The sequence below is a fragment of the Ranitomeya variabilis genome, chromosome 2, assembly GCF_051348905.1.
Source record: "Ranitomeya variabilis isolate aRanVar5 chromosome 2, aRanVar5.hap1, whole genome shotgun sequence".
Classification (NCBI taxonomy): domain Eukaryota; kingdom Metazoa; phylum Chordata; class Amphibia; order Anura; family Dendrobatidae; genus Ranitomeya; species Ranitomeya variabilis.
The window spans coordinates 653906288-653929480 of NC_135233.1; the positions used below are offsets into that span (position 1 = coordinate 653906288).

Below are 23193 nucleotides of genomic sequence, written 5' to 3' on the forward strand. Positions count from 1 at the left end.
TCTCTGTCTGCAGACAATTCTACTATATCACCATCATTGGTGTATTTTGGGCCAATTTTATTGTTATTCTGGATTTAAGTGACAAATTACCATATTTTTCAGACTAAAAGATGCACCTTTTTCCTCCAAAAAATGTGGAGGAAAGTGGAGGGTGCATCTTATAGTCCGAATGTACCTGCACTGGCTGTGTGTTTGGAGGTGGGGGAGTGGCAGTTGCAGAGCAGCAGGTCACAGTAGCAGGAGATGGCGGCTGCAGCTAATTCCTGTGTCTGCTGCTAAAGAGAAATGAATATTCACTGCATTTCACACTCATGAGAGTGGAAAGCAGTGAATATTCATCTCTCTTTAATAGCAAACACACTGTTAGCCACAGCAGCCATCTTCCTGCAGCTGCCTAGCTTTAGCTTGTCCCGCTACCTAATGGAATGAATATTCACTGCTTGCCACTCCCATAGGCATGGAGTTCAGTGAATATTCATTCCCTTTAGTAGTGGTGACACGCGAAAGCCTGGCAGCTGCAGGAAGCTAGTGGCTGCAGCTTTCAGAATGTCCGCTATTAAAGAGCAATAAATACTCACTGCTCTCCATGCACAGAGTCCCGGCATGGAGAGCAGTGAGTATTTCTGCAGCTGTCCTTGGCTTGTAAGCAGCACATGACATCACTGCCATATGCTGCTTAAAAGCATAAAGCAGCTGCTGGCATCGGAACAGTAAGCTGTGAAAGAGGGCAGACAAGTAAGTTTAATGGCTTATTTTTTATGCTTTTCTGATGGGGCCATACATACCAGGAAAAGGATGGGGCTATGCATGCCACAACGGAGATGAGGAGTCCGCATACTAGGAAAGGGATGAGTGGGATCATGCCTACCAGGATAGGGATGAGGGGGCCATGCATACCAGGATAGGGATGAGGGAGCCATGAATACCAGGATAGGGATGAGTAGAACCATACCTACCAGGATAAGTATGAGGGGGCCATGCATAACAGGATAGGGATGAGGGATCCATGAATACCAGGATAGGGATGAGTAGGACCATACCTACCAGGTTAGGGATGAGGGGGCCATGCATACCAATATAGGGATGAAGGGGCCATGCATACCAAGATAGTGATGAGGAGGCCATGTATACCATGATAGAGATGAGGGGGCCATGTATACCAGGATAGTGATGATGGGGCCATGCATACCAGGATAGGGATGAGGGGGCCGTGTATACCAGGTTAGGAATGAGGGGGCCATGCACAACAGGATAGAGATGAAGGGGCCATGCATACCAGGATAGGGATGAGGAGGCCATGCATACCAGGATAGGAATGAGGGGGCCATGTATACCAGGATAGGGATGAGAGGACATTCATACCAGGATAGAGATGAAGGGGCCATGCATACCAAGATAGGGATGAGGATGCCATGCATACCAGAATAGGGATGAAGGGGCATGCATACCAGAATAGCGCTAAGGGAGCCATGAATAACAGGATAGGGATGAGGGAGCCATGCATACCAGGATAGGGATGAAGGGGCCATGTATACCAGGATATGGATGAGGGGGCCATGTATGCAAGGATAGTGATGAGGAGGCCATGCATACCACGCACAGCCGCCCGCACTCACCACAGCCACGCACAGCCGCCCGCACTCACCACAGCCACGCACAGCCGTCCGCACTCACCACAGCCACGCACAGCCTTCCACACTCACCACAGCCACGCACAGCCGTCCACACTCACCACAGCCACGCACAGCCGTCCACACTCACCACAGCCATGCACCGCTGCCCACACTCAGCACCGCCACGCACAGCCACCCGCACTCACCACCGCCACGCACAGCCATCCGCACTCACCACAGCCACGCACCGCCGCCCGCACTCAGCACCACCACACACAGCCGCCCACACTCACCACAGCCACGTACAGCCGCCCGCACTCACCACAGCCACGCACAGCCGCCCGCACTCAGCACCGCCACGCACAGCCGCCCGCACTCAGCACCGCCATGCAGAGGCGCCCGCACTCAGCACCGCCACGCACAGCCGCCCGCACTCAGCACCGCCACGCACAGCCGCCCGCACTCAGCACCGCCGCGCACAGCCACCCGCACTCAGCACCGCCGCGCACAGCCGCCAGCACTCACCACAGCCACGCACAGCCGTCCGCACTCACCACAGCCATGCACAGCCGTCCGCACTCACCACAGCCACGCACAGCCGTCCACACTCACCACAGCCACGCACCGCCGCCCACACTCAGCACCGCCACGCACAGCCGCCCGCACTCACCACCGCCACGCACAGCCATCCGCACTCACCACAGCCACGCACCACCGCCCGCACTCAGCACCACCACACACAGCCGCCCGCACTCACCACAGCCACGCACAGCCGCCCGCACTCACCACAGCCACGCACAGCCGCCCACACTCAGCACCACCACGCACAGCCGCCCGCACTCAGCACCGCCATGCAGAGCCGCCCGCACTCAGCACCGCCACGCACAGCCGCCCGCACTCAGCACCGCCACGCACAGCCGCCCGCACTCAGCACTGCCACGCACAGCCGCCCGCACTCAGCACCGCCACGCACAGCCGCCCGCACTCAGCACCGCCACGCACAGCCGCCCGCACTCAGCACCACCATGCACAGCCGCCCGCACTCAGAACCGCCACGCACAGCCGCCCACACTCAGCACAGCCGCCCGCACTCAGCACAGCCACCCGCACTCAGCACAGCCGCACTCGGGCAGTAGAGCCGGAGAGAGAAAGATGGGAGCAACATATGGCAGAATGGAAACAGGAACAGGCAGAATGGGTGCAGCACATTACAACAGAATGGGGGCGCGGGATGGGAGCAGTACATGATAGAATGGGGGCACGGGATGGGAGCAGCACATGACAGAATGGGGCGCGGGATGGGAGCAGCACATGACAGAATGATTGCGCATGATGGGAGCAGCACATGACAGAATGGGGGCGCACACATGACAGGATGGGGGTGCAGGATGGGAGCACATGACAGAATGGGGCGCAGGATGGGAGCAGCACATGACAGAATGGGGGCACAGGATGGGAGCGGCACATGACAGAATGGGGGCACACACATGACAGGATGGGGGTGTAGGATGGAGCAGCATATGACAGGATGGGGGCGCAGGATGGGAGCACATGACAAGATGGGGACGCAGGATGGAGCAGCACATGACAGGATGGGGGCGCAGGATGGAGCAGCACATGACAGGATGGGAGAACAAGATGGGAGCAGCACATACCAGGATGGAGACCATATACCAATATAAATGCTTGCCACCCGGCCATAGAACGGGTTCAATAGCTAGTTATTATATAGGGATATAGGTAAATTTGTGAACGAGGGTAGAGTGATATTTGTATTTAAATGGGCCCCAAAGTCAATGTTACTGGTGGGACCGACACTGGAGGAGGCCATGCATACTAGGAAAGGGATGAAGTGGCTATGTATACCAGAATATACCAGTATACGGATGAGGGAACCATATATACCAGGATAGGGGATATTGGTACAGAAATGACCCTATTTTTTGCTTCAGTTCTTTTTTTCTAATTTCCTCCTCTAAAACATAGATGCATCTTATGGTTCGATGCGTCTCATAGTTCAAAAAATACGGTAAACAGAATGTCCCATTCTTTTTTAAAGAAGTGTTCCATCCATAGACCATGTGCAGAGGTTGAGTATTTGGTGAGTTTTTACTTCAATATTTGTAAGCCAAAACCATGAATGGAGCAATCAGAGGTAGAATAGATCCATGTCACCACTTCTGCATTTTTTACCCACTCCTGGTTTTGGCTTACAAAAATTGAGGTAAAAAACTCACCAAATACTCACCGTGGTCATGCGGCCATAAACGGTTATTCCTATCTCCAAGATTCTATCCCAGTATGTAGTAGGTACAAAAATAGTAAGTACCTCCAATTTGAAATGTAGTATACTTTTCTGATTCGCTATGTCTCTTTCGTCATGAGCGGTCATTGCAGGACCTTTGGTATCTTTGGTTACGACTAGAGATGAGCGAATATTTCAATGTTTGGTTCAGCTCACGATCGCTGAATTTGCAGTATTCGCTGATTTAATCGTCGATTAAATCACGGAATACAGCCGAACATACACAGCACAAAAGCCAGTGTTTCTCAAGCTGTGTGACAGTGTGGGAAACACCGGCATAGCGTTCCTGATAGACGGTGAACTCATCCCTGCCGATCAGAGAGCCGCGGTTCCCAAGCCGTCAGAAGACAACATGAGTGCTCAGCTGTGATCGGAGGTAAAAAGTTTACCTCCGGTCACTGGTGTCAGCTGATGGGACTACAGCTCTCATCATTCAACATCTGCTACCGCTAATAACAGTGAGAGCAGGAGCAGCGGATGATAGTATTCATCAGCCCTTTCTGCGCTGTAAAAATTAAAAAAAAAAAATCCTCACAGCAGGGGGCTACAACCTCAATCTGTCAGCTTCAACAAGGTTAGTTATCAAGAATAGAGTGGTCCCCAGTCTGTTTTTTTGATTATTTATATAAATAATTTAAAAAAATGGTGTGGGGTCCCTCCCATTTTGACAACCAGCCTTGCTAAAGCTGACAGCTGGGTGCTGCTATTCTCAGGCTGGTAAGGGGCCATGGATATTGATCCCCCCCAACCTAAAAATAGCAGCCCACAGCTGGCCAGAAAAGGCACCAATTCTGGTGCTTTGCCAGGCTCTTCCCACTTGACCTTTAACAGTGACAAGTGGGGTTCAAATTTGTGGGGTTGATGTCACCTTTGTATTGTCAGGTGACATCAAGCCCGAGTTTAGTAATGGAGAGGCATCAAGAAGACCCTCCCATTACTAACCCCATAGTCATATTGAATAAAAACACACACACCAAGAATAAAGTCCTTTAATTGAAAGAATGACACAGACTCCTTTAATAATCTTAATTAAACCATACTTACAACCTCGCCTAATTCCACTGAAGCCTTTGTTCTCCTGTAATACAGCTAAAATGATAAAACAACAATAAACCTTAAAACAACCTTACCTGTCTGTCGTTCTGTCCCATGCCATAATCCATGTCTGGGGGAGAAATATCTTTCAACCTGGAAGGTGCCAATATGCTACTGTCTAGGCTGAGAACCACTGATGAATTAGCTGCTGCAAGAGCAGCCTCAGTGACTAGCGGTGACTAGTGTTGAGCATTCCGATACCGCAAGTATCGGGTATCGGCCGATACTTGCGGTATCGGAATTCCGATACTGAGTTCTGATACTTTTGTGGTATCGGGAATCGGTATCGGAACCATATTCATGTGTAAAATAAAAAATTAAAATAAAAAATATGGATATACTCACCTTTCCAGTGGCCCCTGGATCTTACCGCTGTAACCGGGAGCCTCCGTTCCTAAGAATGAGCGCGTGAAGGGCCTTCGATGATGTCGCGGCTTCTGATTGGTCGCGTGACCGCTCATGTGACTGCTCACGCGACCAATCAGAAGCCGCGACGTCAGCCGTGACGCAATCGAAGGTCCTTCACAGGCTCATTCTTAGGAACGGAGGCTCCCGGTTACAGCGGTAAGATCCAGGGGCCACCGGAGAGGTGAGTATATCCATATATATCCATATACTCAACTCTCTGGCGGCCCCTGGACCTTACCGCTGTAACCGGGAGCCTCCGTTCCTAAGAATGAGCCCGTGAAGGACCTTCGATGACGTCGCGGCTGACGTCGCGGCTTCTGATTGGTCGCGTGAGCGGTCACATGAGCGGTCACATGACCAATCAGAAGCCGCGACGTCATCGAAGGCCCTTCACGCGCTCATTCTTAGGAACGGAGGCTGCCGGTTACAACCAGGGCGCGTCAGAGGGTGAGTACATCCCTATTTTTTATTTTTATTCTTTATCTTACACATGAATATGGATCCCAGGGCCTGAAGGAGAGTTTCCTCTCCTTCAGACCCTGGGAACCATTCCGATACTTTGCGTCTAGTGGTGAGCGATACCGTCCGATACTTGAAAGTATCGGTATCGGAAAGTATCGGCCGATACCGGCAAAGTATCGGATCTAATCCGATACCGATACCCGATACCAATACAAGTCAATGGGACTCAAGTATCGGACGGTATCCCTGATGGTTCCCAGGGTCTGAAGGAGAGGAAACTCTCCTTCAGGCCCTGGGATCCATATTACTGTGTAAAATAAAGAATTAAAATAAAAAATATTGATATACTCACCTCTCCGACGCAGCCTGCACCTTACCGAGGGAACCGGCAGCCTTCTTTGCTTAAAATGCGCGCATTTACTGCCTTCCGTGACGTCACGGTGTCGCGGTCACATGGGCGGCACGCGACCAATCACAAGCCGTGACGTAATTTTCAAATCCTGAATGCCTAGAATTAGGCATTCAGGACCTGAAATTACGTCACGGCTTGTTGTGATTGGTCGCGTCGCGGTCACATGGGCAGCACGCAACCAATCAGAAGCCGTGACGTAATTTTCAAATCCTGAATGCCTAGAATTAGGCATTCAGGACCTGAAGTTACGTCACGGCTTGTTGTGATTGGTCGCGTCGCGGTCACATGGGCGGCACGCGACCAATCAGAAGCCGTGATGTCACGGAAGGCAGTAAACGCGCACATTTTAAGCAAAGAAGGCTGCCGGTTCCCTCGGTAAGGTGCAGGCTGCGTCGGAGAGGTGAGTATATCCCTATTTTTTATTTTAATTCTTTCTTTTACACATTGATATTAATCCCGATACCGATTCCCGATATCACAAAAGTATCGGATCTCGGTATCGGAATTCCGATACCCGCAAGTATCGGCCGATACTTGCGGTATCGGAATGCTCAACACTATTTGCGTCCCATTGAAATGCATTGGTATCGGGTATCGGTATCGGCGATATCCGATATTTTTCGGGTATCGGCCGATACTATCCGATACCGATACTTTCAAGTATCCGACGGTATCGCTCAACACTAGCGGTGACGTCACTGAGTCTGCGTTTCCAGCCGGGCTGAACTGCTGCGACCTCAGTGAGATCCCCGTTAGCACTCTGAGAAAGTTGCACGGGACAGAGGCGAGTTCACCGCAGTTGAAATTCACCACAGTGAAATTCTCCTAGTCTGGAGAATATGAAGGAATCCAAGTACAGTGATAAAACTCAATTCTGACATTGTTTTTTGAGAATTGTTTTTATGGCATATATTGTTTGGTAAAAATGACCTCAGGATATCACACAGGTTGCACCTCTCGCCACTTACAGTTGTTAAAGGCAAGTCCCGGCTGTAGCACACACCCATTATCTGCTGTGCATGGGGCGGACTAACCCCGTAAGCACACCTGCTACCGGCTTGATACAGTTTTGATACTTATTACATATACTGTATATATACATACATAAACAGCCTGGTGATTAGATTTTAACTAAATCCAAATGCACACCACATCCTCACCCTAAGGACAACACAGCCATATGAATAAAATAAGCCAGTCCACAAATTGTGGACATTACCAGCTCTATGTGCTGCTTATAGTGGACAAGTGCAGGAGTTTTGTATTTACCAGCAATAGTCTGGTCTGTAATAAGGTCTAGATAAGTACAAGCCTCAAAAACCTCAATGTGAATATAGCTTGTTTCTCAGTTCATAGCTGCGTGCTGGAAGTATCACAGAATGGCCACTGTTAGTGACCGGTGGATCACATCAACATATAGTAGAGTCTATTGAGCTATGCTGCAGTGTTTACTTTTATGGATTTTTGGCGCCAACCTTTTTCTGCTGTAAACTTGCAGTATTTTTGTCGCAATAATGTAAATTGTACATTGTAACAGCATTTCATGTAGTTTTAATTTTCAAGAAATGTGAACTATGTCTCTAACAAGAGTAGTTTATTTGTTATTTTTTTTAGGAATTTATCTTATGCGACTGGTCAATGGCAATCATGCATGTGCTGGACGGGTAGAAATTTACTACAACTATGCATGGGGAACAGTATGTGATGATGTTTGGACCATCAATAATGCACATGTTGTATGCAGACAGATGGGCTGTGGATATGGAATTTCTGCTTTGCATTCTGCATATTTTGGACAAGGTTCTGGTAGCATTCTGCTAGATGATGTGAGCTGTACAGGAAGTGAACAGTACTTGTGGCAGTGCAGTCACCGTGGTTGGGGCTCCCATAACTGCAATCATGGAGAGGATGCTGGCGTCATCTGTTCAGGTATGTTTACTGAAGTACTACAACATTCCTAAAAGTCAGCCATGCCACGCAATTGTGCAGGAAACATTATTTATAAGGCAATGCAGCTCCAAACCAGCAGTGTGTTCTTTCATAGTCATCAGTGAGTAAGTAATCATCCTCAAAGGTCAATTGTGAGATGAGAACAATCCTTTAATAAGTTCACGTGTGTGGAAACGTAGTCCTAGGGTGTAATTTAGCAAATAATTTTTGCATAAATCCTTAAATGTAAAACCTTTAAACATCAGAAAATAATTGTGCAGCTCAAAATTGCACAAAAGATTTGCAACTTTAGGCATACTGTACTTTCAGAGCTCTCAGCCAGCTTCGTCCACTTTTAGAAAAAGGGACAGTGCTGGTGTGGGATTGGGCAGCAACAAGCATGCCCATCTATTTAATCAGAATTGATCTACACTGCTCACTAGAACTTATACAAAACTCACGATTCCTGCCCCGTACAGTCGACTTTTCAGCAGTCTCAGTATGATCACAGAATCACAAACAGGAATACAATAACAGTTAAGGCATCTGTATACACTAGAAAACACTGTAATTACTGGAGCGCGCCCAGAAGGGCCGCGGGGTACTTGGTAACGTTTTTCTCTGTCTCAGTTCTGGGGTTGTCACGGTGGCTAGACCCGGTGCGTGACCCTGCTAAGGGGCGTCCAATGAAAGTTGTAAGTGGTAGTGCGAGGTGCAGGTCGCGATGAATAACGAGGACACAGGGTTGCAGTCTCTTTACCTCTTTACTGAAGGCTTCAAGGTCCTCAATCCAGAGTACAGTTAACAGGGCTGTCTGAGACTGGCCGGTCCGATGGCACCTCCAGAGTTCCCTTTGCAGGTGGAAATCTGTGCCTACCTTCTAGCGCCTGTGTGTTGTAGTACTTCCCTGCTGAGCACCACGGGATAGTCCTCACAACTGTTGTGTCTGTTTCTGATGTTCTTTCCCACAACTTATGTCTGTTCTGATGTTCTTCTCCGTCCCCCAGATGATATGAATAGGACGCACCCGTATGACGGGTAGGCCTGGAGTTCTTCCAGGACCCTAGTGACGCCCCTCTCCCACAGTTGCCCCCTATGTCTGCTTAGGTGATTTAGGTGAGACAGCCAACCTATAATTAACTGTCCTGCCGTTGGTTTGAAGTAATGCTTGGAGCCGAATACTTACTCGGCGTTCCGGCCACCGGCTACACGCCTCAATAGGATGTTGCCTCGATCTTACAGCACGACTCCTATTGGTGTTATCTCCTTTCTGCTTTGATCTCGTTTCTCACTCTTCATAATAAACCTCGCTTCTTGTCCTTTCTTGAGATACCGCCGCGATGTAATGCAGGCATGGTTCCTTAACGTTCTTTCCTGTTCGCTAGGCCTCTGTCAGGATCCCACCCCTGACAGGGACCCCCCTGAATCTTCCCCTGCAACACCCTCAGCCACAGGATGTTGCCTGGTTCTAAACCAGTCAGCTTCTGTTCTAACTTTCTATCTAACCCCCAGTTTTACCAGATTGTGAGGAGTGGCCTAATACATAGCACCCTTAACTCCCCCTGGAGGCCAGACTATGAAGTGTATTGGTGTCTGTGATACCTGGTCAGGTGAACTCCTTCAGTGCCATCAGACGTACCATCACTCCCCTTAGCGGCGGAGCATCAGTACTGCAACGACCAGGACTCTGGGGCGCTGCATTACCATTCACTATCGGTGATGGTCATGGCTCACCTCTTCTGCAATCTTCACATTGACCTTTGCCCAAATTAGAACATGCTCAGATAAGGCTTCTATACAAACAAATGAGGTTGGAGTCAGTCTACTGCATCTAATGTCAATGTACTGTAAGAGTCATGTCGGTCTGGTAGTCGGGGGCAGGTATATCTCGCCCAGGTATTTGTCCTATGTGAATTAGGCCACTCAGTATCATCAGGATACCGAGGGGTTAATAAATGCAGGAATAAAGGCTGACCAGCTGGAGGTTTCAGGTGTCAGCCTGGGGCACACAGAATGCCTGTCTGTGTGAGACAAACGTGAGTGGGAGCTGTGCTCATGATCTATGTAATGTTAGCTGGGTGGGAGAAGCCCCCCAGTTGTTAGTTAGGAACGTGCTTGTTTAGTTAGTGCCGGACAGGCAAGGATTTATGTTTATGTTTTGTTTTATATTTTGCTTTCACTTTAATAAACCTGACTTGAGGTCAGTTAACTTGGAAACCTGCTGTCGCCTCAGAGTTCAATGCACAAACCACGTGACCTTTGACCCCAGCAAAGGCGATCCCGGAGTGTTTTGTCACAGTACCCAACAAGATGTAGGAGTCTGTTATTAGGCCAAGGAGCCAGTATGAAAACTTCAAGATTTTTTATGTAAATTCGTACAGTACATTTATAAAAAAAAAACCTGATTTAAGCAATAGGTCATTTTATGATAAGACATTTCCTTTATCTTGGTAGGGAACGTTTTATAACATAACATAACACTGAGCCATAAGTACATTTCTTGCTCAGGTAAATAAGGATCTTACACTTTATGTTAAACAGATTTAAGGCTTGTGTCTATGGGGGAGTATCTCTCTGATCATATTATTGATATGGTATTCCGATTATCTCCCAGTACCTTAAATGAGCGTAAAATGATTCACTTATTCAATTAAATCAATCTATAAGAGTATCCCAAAACGAATTTTAGGCAGTCCTATTCCAAAAAACAGAAAAATGTAAAAGATTGATAACAAAATCACATAAACCTTTTCTACTATAATTAATCTTTGTTACACAAAAAGGACAGCAAAGAAATTAAAAAAAATTATACTGATTAAGCTGATCTATTACTGCTTGAAAAAATAAAAAAAAATGAAAGCAGTCCACTACATGTCAGGTTGAAGAAAAACAATACAGAGGTATAATAGGGAGGAGGGAAATGATAACTCATTTCTAGAAATGCCCTAAAACAGTCCAAACTACTAAGCTAGCCCTTAAAAATCTACACAAATGTTGCCTCCACTCGTCGTCATCTTGCCCTTGTTAGCGGGGAGAGCCAACTTAATTTACAGGGTGCATGTCTCCAGAAGCATGAGCTGGGCACAATGTATTCAGTACTAATGATGGCAGATTTGCAATTTTCACTCTGCAACAACCCCCGTGTGCTTATTTCTGAAAAACACCAATGGAGTCAAAACTGCCACTATGTAAGAGGGTGGTGCTGTTATGCACAGTAAGGAACACACTGTCACTTTAAGAGACTGCACCCCCTTGTCTGGTGTGAGATGGAATGTTCTGCTTTTCCCCTGCTTTAGGCTGTGATGATGAACTGCCCTAGCTTGAGGGGAGGAGTTGAGCCTGGACTGCGTGTGGAAGAAGAAGTTTCCAGAGGGAACTGAGAGAACTGTGTGCTGGTCTGTCTGCAAGGAAGAGTCGTTGGCTGCAAGAAATATCACACAGCTTGAGACGAACTGCGTCTGTTAAATAGACTTTCCCGGTTACAGCAAAGAGTGGCTGTTCTGCGCTGGTTTGTGAAGCCACGAAGATACTTGAAAGGGGACTTACAGTTTCCAGGAGCAAGGAGAAGACCACGCTTTGCAGAGCCAAAAGGAATCCGTGTGCACCACCGTTTTGGACTTCTGGGGCCCCCTGGGACTGGACCTGTGTCCCCAACATCACCGTGAGTCTGTTCCTGAACTGGTGCACCAGGCAGGAACAGACTCACGGTGATGTTGGGGACACAGGTCCAGTCCCAGGGGGCCCCAGAAGTCCAAAACGGTGGTGCACACGGATTCCTATCGGTTCTGCAAAGCGTGGTCTTCTCCTTGCTCCTGGAAACTGTAAGTCCCCTTTCAAGTATCTTCGTGGCTTCACAAACCAGCGCAGAACAGCCACTCTTTGCTGTAACAGTGTTGCAGGGGAAGATTCAGGGGGGTCCCTGTCAGGGGTGGGATCCTGACAGAGGCCTAGCGAACAGAAAGAACGTTACAGGACCGCGCCTGCACTTCATTGCGGCGGTACCCCAAGAAAGGACAAGAAGCGAGGTTTATTGTGCTGAGTGAGAAACGAGATCAACGCAACAAGGAGAATCACCAGTAGGAGTCGTGCTGTAAGACGAGGCAACATCCTACTGAGGCGCGCAGCCGGTGGCCGGAAACGCCGAGGAAGTATAGAGCTCCAGGCCTTACTTCAAACCTATGGCAGGACAGTCAGTTCTAGGCGGGCTGTCTCACCCCAAAATCACCTAAGCAGACACAGGGGGCAACATTTGGAGAGGGGCGACTCTAGGGTCCCGGAAGACCTCCGAGCCTACCGTCATACGGGTGCGTCCTAGCCATATCATCTGGGGGACGAAGCAGAACATCATTATCGAGTTGTGAGGGAACTTCAGAAACAGACACAACAGTTGTGAGGACTATCCCGTAAGCTCAGCAGGGAAGGACTACAACACACAAGCGCTAGAAGGTAGGCACAGATTTCCACCTGCAAAGGGAACTCTGGAAGTGCCATCGGACCGGCCGGACTCAAGCAGCCCGGTTAACCGTATTCTGGACTGAGGATCCTGAAGCCTTCAGTAAAGAGGTAAAGAGACTGCAACCATGTGTCCTCGTTATTTACTGCGACCTGCACCACACCATCCACACCTTTCATTGGACGCCCCTCAGCAGGGTCCTGGACCGGGTCTAGCCACCGTGACAACCCCAGAGCAGAGACTCAGAGGCCTGGTACTGGGTACCCCTCGGCCCTGCGGCAGTGGGGGCGCTCCAACTTGGCGTCACGAACAGGATCTACTTAAGCCTGAAGAATCAGGTCATATGCGCCTTGGAACTGTGATTTATTGCGCTTGGACTGTGACTTATTGCAAAGACTGTGTGTTGCCACTTGCTGCCAGAATCTCCCGCCAAAATCATCACCATTGCAGCACTGAGGAGAGCGCAGGAGGAGAAGAGGGGCGTGGCGTGGGCGTAGACAAGCTGGAGAGTGCGAAAGACAATGGCCGCCCAGTCTAAATATTTCTGTACCTTGAGGACGTGTCCGTCAGCACCCGAGATCCGCCTCCTGATTCTCAATGGTGGGCGGAAACAGAGAAAACGAAACCGCCCACGAAGGAGAGAGTGGGTGTGGGGTGGAAGTGAAGAACTCCCCCAGCTACCCGGAAGAGTGCAGCGGTCTCGTCCCCACAGCTGAAGTGGGTCTCCTGCAACTCGAAATGGAGGATTTAATTGAACAGCTTCTCCAGCTGCGGATGGAGACCAAGGCCGCACCCCAGGAGATACCAGCGGAGCGACCCTCGACCTCGGTTCCTGCACCGCTGGTTGATTTGCTGTCGATGCCTCCACCGATGTCAACATCAGTGGGACCTGCCGCGAGGGAGGACGTTCCACCGGACCGGCCGGTAAGCCCGCCGACCCTGCCCTGCTAGCAGAGGACCTGCTGATAGGCCCAGTTGCAGCGCCACCTCCCCCTGGGACCCATCGGCTCCAGCACCTCCTTCCCTGGGACCAGGCCACAGGCATGGAGCACCTCCTGAAACCCCCGATCACGCCAGTCACCCTGCCGGGCACGGTCTATGCGGAACGCACGGTGTGCCGCTGGGTGAATCCCGGGGCCAACTTTATGGGGTTCCCCAGGGTGGCGACCCAGGAGGGAGAGATGGTGCAGGCCCTCAGCTGGGAAGAGTACCAAGCCCAGCTAGAACGGCAGTGGAAAAATAGGGAGGAGGCGTACCAGGCCGGGCTGGAGGCCCACCATCAAAAAGGCTTGGCGGTCAAGGACTGGGCCCGCAAGGACCCCACCGCTCACCAGGCCCCGCGCAGGCAGGGCACCGTCATCGCCTTCAAGCTCAATGGAGGCTGGGGCTTTATTAAAGAGCCGGGCCTGTACGCGGAGGTGTTTGTTAACCGGAGGGATGTCGAGTCCCATCTGAGGGAGGGTCATCCGGCCCGGGACCTCTACCCAGGGGACGAAGTTACCTATACCCGGCACTTTGGGGAGAAGGGGTGGTTTGCCTTGAACGTTCGTAGGAAAAGTCTCACGACACCCCCAACCAAGGTGCCCGCCGCACAGCCCCCTGCGGTGAAGATGCCCTCCTGTGACCGACCCACCGTTACTACAAAGACCACAGTGATTACTCCAACTTACACCGTGGTGAAGACCACAACCTGCACCATTACTACCACCGCCACTGTAGTGGCCGGGAGCTTGGCCACAGTGGTAACCGGCGCCCTAGCTGGCGTTGAAACCAAGACGGTGGCCACCCAGACCCCTGTCTGGGAGAAGGAGGCCGCCTCCTGCTATGCCAGAAACTAAGTAAGCAAGAATGCTTCACCACATGTATATAGTTAACTGTTTGTCCTTTTCGTGTTTTCTCTGCTGCTACAACCCGACTAGGGTTAACTCTTAAAGGGGTCCCTTCGTTTACCCGGGATCCCTACTTCTGCTTTTGGTTTTTGTTTTTCGTTTATCATTGTTGAAAGAACTGCTGGATCATGAACACTGCATGATTACAAACTTATTGTAAATAGTTTGCACCTTCTTAAAGGTGCCCTCTACTGGTTTTACAAAGAAAAGGACTCTTTGCGAAGAAACTGTTCCTGGAAACAGCATCGGAGTCCTTGCTGTATACGAACTTTCAGCTTGAGAAGTTGCACTACCTCCAAGAGACTTGGTCCCCTCTTAAAGGGAACGTTCACCAATAGCACTTAAAGTTGAATAATGTTTACATGTAAAAGTTATATGTAGTTAGCTAGTTAATTGTGAGAGATGTTTAATAATGTGTAGAGAATGAGGACAGGAAGTGAACCCGTACGGGGTTAGTCAGTGAATCCTCCTAGGAGCCATACAGGTGATCTTGAGCTGAGAGAAGGTTGATACGTTCTATACTGTGTATAGTAGCAGAAAGACAGTAGGCCCGGATGAGAGATGGGGCGGTCCTGCAACAGAGCGAGAGGCAGTAGGCCTGGGGCAGATAGACAGGCGGTCCTGCAGATGTAAAGATGGAAAATGAAGAAAAAGTTGATTAGCCTTATAGCGTTTTATAAGAAGGTCTTTAGTGGATTCAGCGCATACGTCCTTAAAGGCAATGTTAAATTATTGTTCAGAAATTTGCACTTAGTAGAATACCCGGTTGGGTAAGAGAAGTTATTTATAGTATGTTATTTAAATATTTAACCATGTTTGTAACATTCAAGTGTCCTCACCTCCCATAAAGGGAAGCTCTGTTAAAGTTTACTTGTTATTGCATTTTAAAATTGTATGTCTTTTTGCTGACATGTATTGTCATTTTCTTCCCAGTCCAGGAGTACTGGATTTAGCCGGGGGGAGTGCAGCGCCCCAGAGTCCTGGTCGTTGCAGTACTGATGCTCCGCCACTAAGGGGGGCTATGGTACGTATGATGGCACTGAAGGAGTTCACCTGACCAGGTATCACAGACACCAATACACTTTACAGTCTGGCCTCCAGGGGGAGCTAAGGGTGCTATGTATTAGGCCACTCCTCACAATCTGGTAAAACTGGGGGTTAGATAGAAAGTTAGACAGAAAGCTGACTGGGTTGGAACCAGGCAACATCCTGTGGCAGAGGGTGTTGCAGGGGAAGATTCAGGGGGGTCCCTGTCAAAGGTAGGATCCTGATAGAGGCCTAGCGAACAGAAAGAACGTTACGGGACCGCGCCTGCACTTCATTGCGGCGGTACCCCAAGAAAGGACAAGAAGCAAGGTTTATTGTGCTGAGTGAGAAACGAGATCAACGCAACAAGGAAAATCACCAGTAGGAGTCGTGCTGTAAGACGAGGCAACATCCTACTGAGGCGCGCAGCCGGTGGCCGGAAACGCCGAGGAAGTATAGAGCTCCAGGCCTTACTTCAAACCTACGGCAGGACAGTCAGTTCTAGGCGGGCTGTCTCACCCCAAAATCACCTAAGCAGACACAGGGGGCAACATTTGGAGAGGGGCGACTCTAGGGTCCCGGAAGACCTCCGAGCCTACCCGTCATACGGGTGCGTCCTAGCCATATCATCTGGGGGACGAAGCAGAACATCATTATCGAGTTGTGAGGGAACTTCAGAAACAGACACAACAGTTGTGAGGACTATCCCGTAAGCTCAGCAGGGAAGGACTACAACACACAAGCGCTAGAAGGTAGGCAAAGATTTCCACCTGCAAAGGGAACTCTGGAAGTGCCATCGGACCGGCTGGACTCAAGCAGCCCGGTTAACCGTATTCCGGACTGAGGATCCTGAAGCCTTCAGTAAAGAGGTAAAGAGACTGCAACCCTGTGTCCTCGTTATTTACTGCGACCTGCACCACACCATCCACACCTTTCATTGGACGCCCCTCAGCAGGGTCACGGACCGGGTCTAGCCACCGTGACAACCCCAGAGCAGAGACTCAGAGGCCCGGCACCGGGAACCCCTTGGCCCTGCAGCAGTGGGGGCGCTCCAAACAGGAAAAACAAAGCATACCATCTAGGAATCTTCTATTCTTCACAACGTCTTTAATCTTCAATGGCAGCCATGAACATTATACCTGTATGAATGAAAAGGACAAATTATATAGACAAATGATTCCGTATTCATTCAGAAAATATACCACTTCTATGCTAATATTCAATTTACTATATTTTGCTTTTCAGATGCTTCCGGTACATATTCATCAATCACAACAGGTAAGATTGAAATGCATTAATTGGAACTGAATCAAATATGACACTTTTATCTTTTGTATTAAATTAAAATAGTAAAATATTTTAACTTTATTCTTTAAAAGTGATACTGAAGATGAAGGCTGAAAATAAAGCTATTGATGTAATGAGCAAAGTGGTGAAGGGCATTTTTTCACTATTCACGCAAATTCAAATTCACTGTTGGAGCACATTTAATTTGCAAGAATAATGAAAAAGTAAAAAATAATGCTATATTGATACAAAATGTTACATACATGGTCTTCAGGGCATCCATTGCTGTTTTCTAAAGAGGGATGAATCGATATTATATTTTGGTTGAGTTTAATGAAAGTAACAGGTCCTGGTATAAATATAAAAAATATAAATATACCAAGACCTGTGAATTTCATTAAACTCAACTAATATTCGATTCAATCCTTTCTGGGAAACATCAATGGATGTCCTGAAGACCAAGTATGTAACATTTTGTATCAATATAGCATTATTTTTTTTACTTTTTCATTACTTTTGCTAATTAAATGTGCTCCAATAGTGAATTTGAATTTGCGGGAATAGCGAAAAAATGCCCCTCACCACTTTGCTCATTGCATAAGATTGCATCAGCCATAGAAGGCTCACATGTCCTTAGGTCACCCAAGCATCCCCATACTGCTGTGCAGCTAGAGAGAATCATTGTTTGCTAAATGAAACACAGAGGGAACCACATGACCATATATATATATATATATATATATATATATATATATATATATATATATACACATGTATATACACTCACCGGCCACTTTATTAGGTACACCATGCTAGTAACGGGTTGGACCCCTTTTGCCTTCAGAACTGCCTCAATTCTTCGTGGCATAGATTCAACAAGGTGCTGGAAGCATTCCTCAGAGATTTTGGTCCATATTGACATGATGGCATCACACAGTTGCCGCAGATTTGTCGGCTGCACATCCCAAAGATGCTCCATACAAGGCAGGATGGATCCATGCTTTCATGTTGTTTACGCCAAATTCTGACCCTACCATCCGAATGTCGCAGCAGAAATCGAGACTCATCAGACCAAGCAACGTTTTTCCAATCTTCTACTGTCCAATTTTGATGAGCTTGTGCAAATTGTAGCCTCAGTTTCCTGTTCTTAGCTGAAAGGAGTGGTACCCGGTGTGGTCTTCTGCTGCTGTAGCCCATCTGCCTCAAAGTTCGACGCACTGTGCGTTCAGAGATGCTCTTAGGCCTACCTTGGTTGTAATGGGTGGCGATTTGAGTCACTGTTGCCTTTCTATCAGCTCGAACCAGTCTGCCCATTCTCCTCTGACCTCTGGCATCAACAAGGCATTTCCGCCCACAGAACTGGCGCTCACTGGATTTTTTTTCTTTTTCGGGCCATTCTCTGTAAACCCTAGAGATGGTTGTGCGTGAAAATCCCAGTAGATCAGCAGTTTCTGAAATACTCAGACCAGCCCTTCTGGCACCAACAACCATGCCACGTTCAAAGGCACTCAAATCACCTTTCTTCCCCATACTGATGCTCGGTTTGAACTGCAGGAGATTGTCTTGACCATGTCTACATGCCTAAATGCACTGAGTTACCGCCATGTGATTGGCTGATTAGAAATTAAGTGTTAACAAGAAGTTGGACAGGTGTACCTAATAAAGTGGCCAGTGAGTGTATATACATATATATATATATATATATATATATATACTGTATATATATATATATATATATATATATATATATATATATATATATATATTACAGTGGGAATGGAAAGTGTTCGGACCCCTACAAATGATTCACTCTGTTTCATTGCAGCCATTCTGTAAATTCAAAAAAGTTCATTTTTTCTCATTAATGTACACCCTGCTCCCCATCTTGACTGAAAAAAACAGAAATGTAGAAATTTTTGCATATTTATTTTTGCAATTTTTTGAGGGTTAAATATCAACAAAATGTACTCAAGACCATGGAATAGTCTATGGGTCAATACCAATAATTTTTTATTAAGATTTTTGAGGCTTTTATAGCAATGAAATGTACCCAAGAAGATGTAATACACGTTGGATGAGCAATATAATGCTAATAAATTTTAGACAAGTTTTTGTGGCTTATATAGCAACGAAATGTATCTAACAAGATGTAATACCCTATGGATGAGCAATATAATATTGATACATTTTGATCAAGTGTTTTGAGGCTTATATAGCAATGAAATGTACCCAAGAAGATGTATTAGCCTACAGATGAGCAATATAATTGTTAGGACTGGCGGAACTCACCAAGCAATAATTAGAGAGGATATGAGGTGCGTTCACAGTCAGGGATCCACCGTGCAGAAGGGACATCTGCTGCTCGGTAATGGCGGACTAGATGGCGGTATAATGTGAGCACACACATGGGTTAGCTTCACCCGGTATGAAGGAAGCGAACCCTGTTGCGTCACAGGGGCGCAATATCGCACAGAGAGCGCTTGTAAAGAGTCACAGAACTCGTTCCCAAGACACAGGGGAAGAGTTCCTCTAGACCTCTTACGCTCGACACCGCTACTGTGGTGTCAGGGATAGAACTGAACTAATAATTTATCTCGCAAGAGTGCGTACAATGCCGCTCAGGCAGACGCCACTAACCACCCTAACCAGGGCCAGGAAAGCTCACTAAGCACACAGCGCCGCACTGGCGGTCGCTGCTGAGAGACGCTGAATTGTGTGCTGGATGTGCAGAGTAGCACTGTCTGGCGCTAGGTAGCTTCCATCATTCGCAAGCAGGCAACAACTCTAGGGATGGGAATGATTCAGAGCTTTCATCCATTGACAGGCATACATCCACACACACACACATTGGCAAGTTTACACTAGCGCATGGCCAAGCGGCCATGCAAACCTTTAATAGCAGTAGCCCTCCGGGACCTTCCTGATGGTCCTATAGCAGCCACAACAGGACCTGAGCATGTGACCCCCGACCTCAAATTTGAGGTCATCCCTTGGGCATGCTCAGTATGGGAAAAGCAGGACTTAAGGTACCGTTACACTAAACGACTTACCAACGATCGCGACCAGCGATACGACCTGGCCGTGATCGTTGGTAAATCGTTGTGTGGTCGCTGGGGAGCTGTCACACAGACAGCTCTCTCCAGCTACCAACGATCAGGGGAGCGACTTCGGCATCGTTGAAACTGTTTTCAACGATGCCGAAGTCCCCCTGCAGCACCCGGGTAACCAGGGTAAACATCGGGTTACTAAGCGCAGGGCCACGCTTAGTAACCCGATATTTACCCTGGTTACCATTGTAAAAGTTAAAAAAAAACACTACATACTCACATTCCGATGTCTGTCACGTCCCCCGGCATCCACACTGCTGCCGAGAGCTTCCTGAACTGACTGAATGTGTCAGCGCCGGCAGCAGCGGTGACGTCACCGCTGTGCTCTGCTTTACGGCCGGCTAGCGCTGACACAGTCAGTCAGTGCAGGAAGCTCTCGGCAGCAGTGTGGACGCTGGGGGACGTGACAGACATCAGAAGGTGAGTATATAGTGTTTTTTTTTTTACTTTTACAATGGTAACCAGGGTAAATATTGGGTTACTAAGCGCGGCCCTGCGCTTAATAACCCGATATTTACCCTGGTTACAAGTGAACACATCGCTGGATCGGTGTCACACATGCCGATCCAGCAATGACAGCGGGTGATCAGTGACCAAATAAAGGTCTTGATCATTCCCTATGACCAACGATCTCCCAGCAGGGGCCTGATCGTTGGTCGCTGTCACACTATAACGAGATCGTTAGCGGGATCGTTGCTACGTCACAAAAAGCGTGACGTTGCAACGATATCCTTAACGATATCGTTATGTGTGAAGGTACCTTTAGTCCTAAAAAGGCCTGCTCGCTGCTGATCAGTGCTGGCTACAAGGGCAGAGCCTGGCAAGGCAGCAGTAAACATTCGCACAGTATAAGCTTAAGCCAGATGCTGGGACTCTCTGCTGAGCAGGTTCCACTGTGGCTGGAGGAGAATGGGAGACTGCAGCAGACATGTTTCGAGATTCCCCCTGTTGAGCGACGGGAACTCAATACCTAACAATAATACTGATAAATTTTGAACAAGTTTTTGAGAATTATATGCCAGCAAAATATACTCCAGACTGCTGAATACACTATGTTCCAAATTATTATGCAAATTACATTTTTCTTGGATTTTCCTAAATGGTCAGTGCAAATGGTAGTCAGTCTAATAAAAGTCATCACCCGTTAGAGTATACATCGAATTTTATTGAAGAAACCTCCCAATGATAACAGTATAATCTCCAAAATGAATAAAAACTCAAAATGCACTGTACCAAATTATTAGGCACAGTAGTATTTCTAAACATTTGATTTGTTTTAAAGAACTGAAAATGCTCATTTGTGGAATTTGCAGCATTAGGAGGTCACATTCACTGAACAAAAAAGCTATTTAACGCCAAAACATCCCAACAGGCCAAGTTACATGTTAACATAGGAACCTGTCTTTGATATCACCTTCACAATTCTTGCATCCATTGAACTTGTGAGTTTATGGAGAGTTTCTGCTTGTATTATTTTGCATGAAGTCAGAATAGCCTCCCAGAGCTGCTGTTTTGATGTGAACTGCCTCCCACCCTCATAGATCTTTTGTTTGATGATACTCCAAAGGTTCTCTATAGGGTTGAGGTCAGGGGAAGATGGTGGCCACACCATGAGTTTATCTCCTTTTATGCCCATAGCAGCCAATTACTCAGAGGTATTCATTGTCATGCATGAAGATGATTTTGTTCCTGAAGGCACGTTTCTGCTTTTTAAACCATCGAAGAAAGTTGTCAGTCAGAAACTCTATTTACTTTGCTGAGGTCATTTTCACACCTTCAGGAACCTTAAAGGGCCCTACCAGCTGGTTCCCCATGATTCCAGCCCAAAACATGACTCCTCCACCTCCTTGCTGACGTCGCAGCCTTGTTGGGACATGGTGGCCATCCACCAACCATCCACTACTCCATCCATCTGGACCGTCCTGGGTTGCTCGACACTCATCAGTAAACAAGAGTGTTTGAAAATTAGTGTTCATGCATGTCTGAGCCCACTGCAACCGTTTCTGCTTGTGAACACTGTTTAGGAGTGGCCGAATAGTAGGTTTATGCACCACAGCAAGCCTTTGAAGGATCCTACACCTTGAGGTTCGAGGGACTCCAGACGCACCAGCAGCTTCAAATAACTGTTTCCTAGAATGAGGAGTTTAGGGCCTGAGAATGACGTCGCGGCTTGTGATTGGTCGCGTGGCAGGTACATGAGCGGCACGCGACCAATCAGAAGCCGTGACGTCATGGAAGGCCCTAAGCACGCTCATTTTAAGCAAAGGAGGCTGCCGGTTAACAGCGGTAAGGTGCAGGGGCCTCCGGAGAGGTGAGTATATCAATATTTTTTATTTTAATTCTTTATTTTACACATTAATATGGATCCGATACCGATTCCCTATACCACAAAAGTATCGGAACTCGGTATCGGAATTCCGATACCGCAAGTATCGGCCGATACCCGATACTTGCGGTATCGGAATGCTCAACACTACACGTAATACTTTATGGATGAGTAATCTAATCCTAAAATATTTTTCTACGCTTTTTGTAAGTTTTATATTCTACCAAAATACAACAAAAACATTGTTAAACTGTATGGATAAGTCATTGAATCCATAAAAAAGTTTTGCACGAAAATATTTTGAAAGTTTAGTTAATGTACTTATGTATACAGTGATAAAGGCTTTGCAGAAAGTGCAAAGCCAGACAGAAATTATGAGACGTGTCATCCATAGACCCCTGAAAGGTAACAACTGGTGGGCCTCATTGAAATATTGAATACTACAAACACTTTATGTGCTGCTATCATGGTAATGTGAAAACGTGTGGGCTAGTCCAGGCTTTGTTCATTTTTATGAGAGTGTGCCTATCTGAATTTTCTGTAGACAGGTGAAAGCACCTGACTGTTATGACACGCCCCCGACATCACTATAAACACATTCAGACAAAATGCTAGTGGCAGAGCAATACAACACCTCCAAGGCATAGGATAGCTCATGCCAGGTGTCCATCTTTGAGACGCAATAGTTGAAGGTCAAATTAGGGAGTACGTTGGTTTGGTTGGCCAGGTATTGTTTGTCCACCATTAAAAACGTTTCTCTCCTTGTCAAAAATACCCAATCATATCAGGCCCTGGGTGCTGGGTTAGTGCCATGAAATTGACCCACATCTTTGACAGTGTACCCCTGCCTCTGCTGTGTTTCCCATTGGCCTCTCCCCCTT

The 23193-nt window shown here is 47.7% G+C and overlaps 1 protein-coding gene across 1 annotated transcript in view; it reads left to right on the plus strand.

Annotated features, from left to right (window-relative positions):
* Positions 1-23193, plus strand: part of LOC143807533 (scavenger receptor cysteine-rich domain-containing protein DMBT1-like) — a 430549-nt gene that overhangs the window by 168313 nt on the left and 239043 nt on the right. The window contains exons 14-15 of the mRNA XM_077289172.1: positions 7910-8224; positions 16838-16870. Coding sequence (XP_077145287.1) covers positions 7910-8224; positions 16838-16870 — 348 coding nt within the window. The remainder of the gene's footprint in view (positions 1-7909; positions 8225-16837; positions 16871-23193) is intronic.